Below are 7500 nucleotides of genomic sequence, written 5' to 3' on the forward strand. Positions count from 1 at the left end.
TCATCACAGGTTATCAGAGGTCATCACGGGTCATCACAGGTCAGTGGACAGCAGGTTGGTGCTGACAGTGTTTTCTGTCTGTCTCGCAGTGTGTGAACGTCTGTCAGCTGCGAGTGTCCCTCAGAGAGGACGAGCGTCTCACTCTGAACAGCAGAGAGGAGCTCAGACAGCAGCAGCTGCACAACGCCATCTGCTGCACACACCTGGAACTACAGGTAGGAGAGAGGAGGAGCGTGACTGTTCACATCAGTACCTGTCAGACCTGCAGGACTCAGCGTCACAGGTGTTTTTTTGTGTTCAGGAGTGTCTGCGAGTCAAAGGGGAGGAGTTTGTGACATCACTGGCCTGTTTGACAGAGAACCTGCTGTCCCAGCTGGACAACATGCTCACACCTGAAGGTAACCTTTAACCTTTCAGCGCTCACCTCAGCCAGCCTGTGGTCTCTGACTGAACCTGAACTCGACTCAGCGTCTAGACCAGTCAGGTATATGTAGTGAGCCTCACCTGCTGAGGTGAAGGTCACCTGTTGGTCATCAGTCAGGTCTGTGACTGCTGATCCTGTGTGTACCTGAGAACACCTGTTCAGACAAGTTTCATCACCTCAGACATCACAGGTTACAGCTGCAGGTGCACCTGAACGCACCATAACCCCCACCTCGTTGGTCTACGCTATGTCAGTTTCCATGACGTTGTTTTCTGTTTGTGTTTCCATAGAAACCGAGGCAGCGCTGTCACACCGGCCCTTTAAGGACAGCACCGTTTCCATGGAGTCGGGAGCTGAGACAGGACAGACACCTTGTCCAGTCAGCAGGTAACACCTGACCTCTGACCTGCCACGTGCTCCCTCACATTATGATATCAGAGCTGTGATGTCACAGCATATGTGTGTGTGTGTGTGTGTGTGTGTGTGTGTGTGTGTGTGTGTGTGTATGTGTGTGTGTGTGTGTGTGTGTGTGTCAGGACCTGGTCTGGTATCCCATACCTCTCGCCCTCTACTGACCTACCATCCAGTGTTACCATGGCAATAACTGCATCCATCACCACGACCAGGTGCACCATGGGACATTTGGCTGTTATAGAGCAGAGAGATGCTGCTGTGAAGGTACACACACTTTAAACACACACTCACACACACATAAACACACAGAAAACCTATACCTATTTGATTAATGTGTGTGTGTGTGTGTGTGTGTGTCAGAGGTTTGAGCAGCTGTTCAGGTCGGAGTGGTCGCATTCAGACGACGACAAACAAAGACGACTGAGAGAGCTTCAGAGCTGGAACACACACTGGAGACAGCAGATACACACTCTGACACACACACTCTGACACACACACACACACACACACACACACTGGAGACAGCAGATACACACTCTGACACACACACTCTGACACACACACACACACACACACACACTGGAGACAGCAGATACACACTCTGACACACACACTCTGACACACACACACACACACACACACACACACTGGAGACAGCAGATACACACTCTGACACACACACTCTGACACACACACACACACACACACACACACACACACTGGAGACAGCAGATACACACTCTGACACACACACTCTGACACACACACACACACACACACACTGGAGACAGCAGATACACACTCTGACACACACACTCTGACACACACACACACACACACACACTGGAGACAGCAGATACACACTCTGACACACACACTCTGACACACACACACACACACACACTGGAGACAGCAGATACACACTCTGACACACACACTCTGACACACACACACACACACACACTGGAGACAGCAGATACACACTCTGACACACACACACACACTGGAGACAGCAGATACACACTCTGACACACACACTCTGACACACACACACACACACACACACACACACACTGGAGACAGCAGATACACACTCTGACACACACACTCTGACACACACACACACACACACACACACACACACACACACACTGGAGACAGCAGATACACACTCTGACACACACAGACACACACACTGGAGACAGCAGATACACACTCTGACACACACACTCTGACACACACACACATACACACACACTGGAGACAGCAGATACACACTCTGACACACACACTCTGACACACACACACACACACACTGGAGACAGCAGATACACACTCTGACACACACACTCTGACACACACACACACACTGGAGACAGCAGATACACACTCTGACACACACACACACACACACACACACACACACTGGAGACAGCAGATACACACTCTGACACACACACACACACACACACACACACACACACACACACACACACACACACACACTCAGAACAGACCCATGTGCACTCAATTGTGATGCCAGCAGCTGATTGGCTGTTTGTGATGTACACTGTGATGTCACAGCCGTGTTAATAAACCACAGAAGAAGAGCGGTGGCTCAGCTTGTTGCTGTGTTGTAGATGCAGTTCCCTTCATCCACCAGGTGGAGGATGACCTCCTTTTACCTGGACTTCACCACGTGTCCAAAGGTATGTGGACGCCTGAGCTGATGGACTGTCCACATACTTTTGTCCACGTGTGGTTCAGGCGTCCCTCTCAGGTACGTCAGCACTCAGGTACTTTCGTCCATCCGCGCTCGTTTCCGTCTCTTCGTGTTTTCACAGACGTTCTTATTGTCCTGCGGCAGAGACGCCGCAGACAGGTGGAGCTGGGAGGCGCTGGAGGGGGTGCAGCTCAGTGGTGGATGGAGGAGATGAACCAGGTGGTTGCAGACCCTCTCTGACCCCGTCACTCCACTGCTGTGCTTCACCTTAAACAGTGTGAATCTGAGGAGTGACCTGTGCAGGAAATACAACAGCAGTGGCCACTTTATTAGGTACACCTGTTCAACCTGCAGTCGTCTCTTTAACGGTCATGAGTGAATTCACCGAGTTCACAGTTACAGCTGCTGTTTCACGGACCACGTTACGCTGAGAGTCTGATGTTCACCTGAGGTGGTCAGAATATTAGGAACCCCTGCTGGAATCACGAAGCAGCCAGCTGTGACAGCGCCCTCACCTGTTTGATGGCAGCCAGTGTGGAGACAGAACTGTAACGTACGTCCAGAGGCTCAGCCAGGACAGTCCCACACAGGTCACGCTCCTGCTCGATGAGGACAGAGACACCGAGCAGGCCAGCAGCAGCTGGTCTGGAGTCGGAGTGAAGTCGATGATGGCTTTCCTGTTTTTGACTGACGGCACTTCAGCGTTGACGGACCTCGACGATGCGGACAGACGCTTTCGCAGCTTTGTGGCCAATCGAATCTTGTAGTGATCATCAGTCCACCTGCGACAGGTGAGCCCGGTCAGCTGACACCTGTCAGTCCAAAGTGCTTTTACCCTCCAGCTACTCCAATCCCACTTTTAATGACTTCAGAGAAGAAGTCATCTGAGTCGTCATTGGCTGTGGAGACACAGATGTGGACCTCAGTCCCATCAGACATGTCTTCAGACCCACAGCTGCTGCTGATCCTGGACTTCATGAAGTTCACTCCAAAACCGTCACCAGTCAAACTAAAAGACTACAACTGTCCTTCCACAATGCAATGCACACAGGAAATAGAAAGAGGACAGGAGTAGAAGAAGGAAGACTTCCTCTGTGTGAGTTTAACGGGCAGATTTAATCCTTTAATATGAACGTTAATCGACATGGGCTAACGTAAAACGTTTGAGCACGCTGACTTCGTGTTTACTGACGAACAGACTTTGATTTGGTTTCCTGAACGAACACACAGAAATCTTCTTCTCTTCCTCTCAGAGATGTTTGGTGTGTGTGTGTGTGTGTGTGTGTGTGTGTGTGTGTGTGTGTGTGTGTGTGTGTGTGTGTGTGTGTGTTGGTGAACGTTAGCGTTATGCTAACTGGAACGTGAAGGGAGAGCGTTTTTGTGTCATATTCTACGCGGTCCCTTAAAACGAATCCTAAAAAACAAGCTCATTAAGGTCCAGCATGTAAATCCCTCTGAAACAAACGAACTCTGCGTCGTCGTCACGTCAGTCACGGAGCTGCAGGTCGATGGTTTGTTAGCTTTGAACAACAAGGCTAGCTGTTTCCACCTGATTCCAGTCTTCATGCTAAGCTAAGCTCATCATGTCCTCCAGCTCTGTACTAACACAGATTTGAGACTGAAGAGAAGAAGATTTCGCTAAAAACAAACTGATCACAAGTTTTTACAGCTGCAGAATTAATGAATGATTCATAACAATCCAGAGACATGAAGAAGATGACGAAGAGGTTAATGACTGTAAATAAAAACAAACTCAGCTCTGCTATCGCTCTGTGTCTTCAGTCTGGGGTCATTAACAAACCCACCAATCAGCAGCCAGAGGTCCTTCTGCTGCTGTGATGTCATCAAAGGTTCAGAGGACTGATTGGCTGAGACTGTGACCTCACAGTTTGTCTTTCAGGCCTGTTTCCTCCAGTGTGACAGAGATGAGGGTCTGCAGGAGGTCCAGAAGAGATGTGGTGGTCTGAGGGAGGTCTGAGGGTCCGCAGCTGGTCTGCAGGACCTCAGGACTCTGAGCGGAGGCTGGAGATCTTGTCGATAGACTGCAGCAGCTGAGAGACCAAACGGAGGGTCTCCGCTTCCCTCAGCAGCTGACTGAAGGCAGACAGACACACAGGTGACACATCACAGGTGAAAAGGTTCAGCTTCTTCTTTCACCTTCACAAACATCACAGAGCCACAACTTAAAGCCTCCTGTGAGGCTGCTGCCACCTGCTGGTCAAAACAGGTGTGAGTGAGGACTCCACACCAACAGGCTGCAGGATCATTTAAAACACGTCATTGATCACCTGATCACCAATCATACCGCAGCATTTTTCCTTTTTATTGTTACAAAAGTTCAGTGTTTTCAACCTGCTTGTTCTCACAATTGTTAGTCCACACCTGCTCTCACACCTGATCAAACACCTGCTCTCACACCTGATCAAACACCTGCTCTCACACCTGATCACACACCTGCTCTCACACCTGATCAAACACCTGCTCTCACACCTGATCAAACACCTGCTCTCACACCTGATCACACACCTGCTCTCACACCTGATCAAACACCTGCTCTCACACCTGATCAAACACCTGCTCTCACACCTGATCAAACACCTGCTCTCACACCTGATCACACACCTGCTCTCACACCTGATCACACACCTGCTCTCACACCTGATCACACACCTGCTCTCACACCTGATCAAACACCTGCTCACACACCTGCTCTCACACCTGATCAAACACCTGCTCTCACACCTGATCAAACACCTGCTCTCACACCTGATCACACACCTGCTCTCACACCTGATCAAACACCTGCTCTCACACCTGATCACACACCTGCTCTCACACCTGCTCTCACACCTGATCAAACACCTGCTCACACACCTGCTCTCACACATGCTCACACACCTGATCACACACATGCTCTCACACCTGCTCTCACATATGCTCACACACCTGCTCACACCTGATCACACCTGATCACACACCTGCTCTCACACCTGCTCTCACACCTGATCAAACACCTGCTCTCACACCTGCTCTCACACCTGATCAAACACCTGATCAAACACCTGCTCTCACACCTGATCACACACCTGCTCTCACACCTGCTCTCACACATGCTCTCACACCTGCTCTTACACATGCTCTCACACCTGCTCTTACACATGCTCTCACACCTGCTCACAGGTACTGACCAGATGGAGGTGTGGGCGTGGCTTGCTGTCTTGTTCAGGTACTCAGACGCCACCTGAGCATTGTGTCTCATTGTCATGACGACGTCAGACTCTGCCTTCAGTCTGTCGTTCTCTGACCGCAGAGAGTCGACCTCCACCTGAGACACACAGAGGGACACCTGTCCACATTGATGTACATGCATACACCAATAAAACTGCAGCAGCTTGACGACACTTAAGGTCTCTCTTGTGCGTACCTGTCACATAGGTAAACACACCTGACACACACCTGTCACACATTAATGACAAACAACATGATTATTATTTTTATTTATCTTCAGACTAGGGCTGGGCCGATAGATCGATAGCGATATGTCTCGCGATAGACGCGTCATCAATATAAAATGCGTTCGATAAAGCATTCGATAATTTTTTTTTCTTCGTCAGAAGAAACCTGAAGTTGTGAAGCGAGGTTGGTTGCATGAACAAAGGCACTCGCTCTCAGGTAACCGAGCAACGTAGGTAGTAATCGCTAATCAGTGAGAGAGACACGCTAACAGCCAATCGTGTAACATTATCAAGTTCGGTTGCGCCGTGTCGTTGTCACGTGTTTGATGCTCCGCGAGGAGTGAGATGAGAAACAGAAAGTGAGCGCTGCAGCGAGCGAAGAATAAAACAGGGAAAGTCAGCTCAGTATGGAGTTTTTTGGATTTTATAAGTCGGACCGTCGTCAGACCAATGTGGTCTGTAACTTATGCAAGACTGTCGTCCCCACCAAGACCAGTAACACCACAAACTTATTGAACCAGCTTAGCCGCGCTCACTCTTTGGAGCGCAGCCGTATTCGCCAACGTCCGCCAACCGCAGCAGCACCGACAAGCAGCTGACCGCCATGCAGAGGTATCTGCTTCAGTGCCTGATGACAAATCATCTAAAAGGCACGAAGCCGTAACAGAGGCAGCGGCATCTCATACAGCTAAAGACACGTTTCACTGAGCACTGAGGAGAAGCCAGCTTACAAACAGCTCTTATAATAAAAATATAACTGAACAGTTCATGTATGTTCAGAGGAAGAAGAGCGACTGAAGTTGTTCTTATGTCTAGGCTGGTTTTATAGTTCAGTCAGTGTTACTGTGCTGTCATCATGTTTGTTTGTTTGTTTGTTTGTTACAAGTATCTGCTTTGTTTACAAAACACTGCACATATCTGAAAACATTTTATTCAGCAGAAGGTGAATCAGTTTGTGAACTTTCTGCACGAAACCTGCAGAAAAAAAGTTCTCAGGTTTCTCTGTTTACATTTTTACACTTTGTTTACATTTATTATTTGAGTGTTTTCCATGGTTGTGTTGACATTTCCTTTCCTTTCTGCCTTGATAGCTGAGGGGATTATAATCAGAGGAAGGTTAAATTTAAAATAAAAATGTTTAAATTGAAAGTATTTTTCTCCTGGTTCTTATTTTAAATAGGTCATAAAAATATCAATAATTATTGATATCGACCGATATAAAACACTTATATCGTGACAGAGTTTTCAGCCGTATGGCCCAGTTCTACTTCAGACTGATGAAATATTGGCTCAATCGATTAACAAAGACCTGTTGTAAAGATTGATTGATTTATTGATTGATTGATTGTTAAAGTTCAGTCAGTGAATTTCTCTCCTGTTTCAAACGACATCAGTAAATCAGAGAAAAGACATAAAGACCAATCAGAAGCTTGATCAACATCTGGACACAGTCTCACCTGCAGCTGCTGCAGCTCCACCTTCAG

General features: G+C 48.4%; 2 protein-coding genes across 4 annotated transcripts in view; one reads left to right on the forward strand and one right to left on the reverse strand.

Annotated features, from left to right (window-relative positions):
- Window positions 1–1334, forward strand: part of LOC139333007 (coiled-coil domain-containing protein 180-like) — a 5367-nt gene extending 4033 nt beyond the window's left edge. For both annotated transcript variants that reach the window (XM_070965241.1, XM_070965242.1), the window contains 5 exons: window positions 90–215; window positions 302–398; window positions 715–810; window positions 954–1102; window positions 1199–1334. In XM_070965241.1, the coding sequence (XP_070821342.1) occupies window positions 90–215; window positions 302–398; window positions 715–810; window positions 954–1102; window positions 1199–1327 (597 nt within the window). In that variant the 3' untranslated portion in view covers window positions 1328–1334. The remainder of the gene's footprint in view (window positions 1–89; window positions 216–301; window positions 399–714; window positions 811–953; window positions 1103–1198) is intronic.
- Window positions 1335–3651: 2317 nt separating this feature from the next.
- entr1 (endosome associated trafficking regulator 1) overlaps window positions 3652–7500 on the reverse strand; it is a 9556-nt gene continuing 5707 nt past the window's right edge. For both annotated transcript variants that reach the window (XM_070964451.1, XM_070964452.1), the window contains 3 exons: window positions 7474–7500; window positions 5750–5886; window positions 3652–4655 (listed from right to left, as the gene is read on the reverse strand). The exon at window positions 7474–7500 is cut by the window's right edge and continues 36 nt beyond it. In XM_070964451.1, the coding sequence (XP_070820552.1) occupies window positions 4565–4655; window positions 5750–5886; window positions 7474–7500 (255 nt within the window). In that variant the 3' untranslated portion in view covers window positions 3652–4564. The remainder of the gene's footprint in view (window positions 4656–5749; window positions 5887–7473) is intronic.

The sequence above is a fragment of the Chaetodon trifascialis genome, chromosome 6 (assembly GCF_039877785.1).
Source record: "Chaetodon trifascialis isolate fChaTrf1 chromosome 6, fChaTrf1.hap1, whole genome shotgun sequence".
NCBI lineage: Eukaryota > Metazoa > Chordata > Actinopteri > Chaetodontiformes > Chaetodontidae > Chaetodon > Chaetodon trifascialis.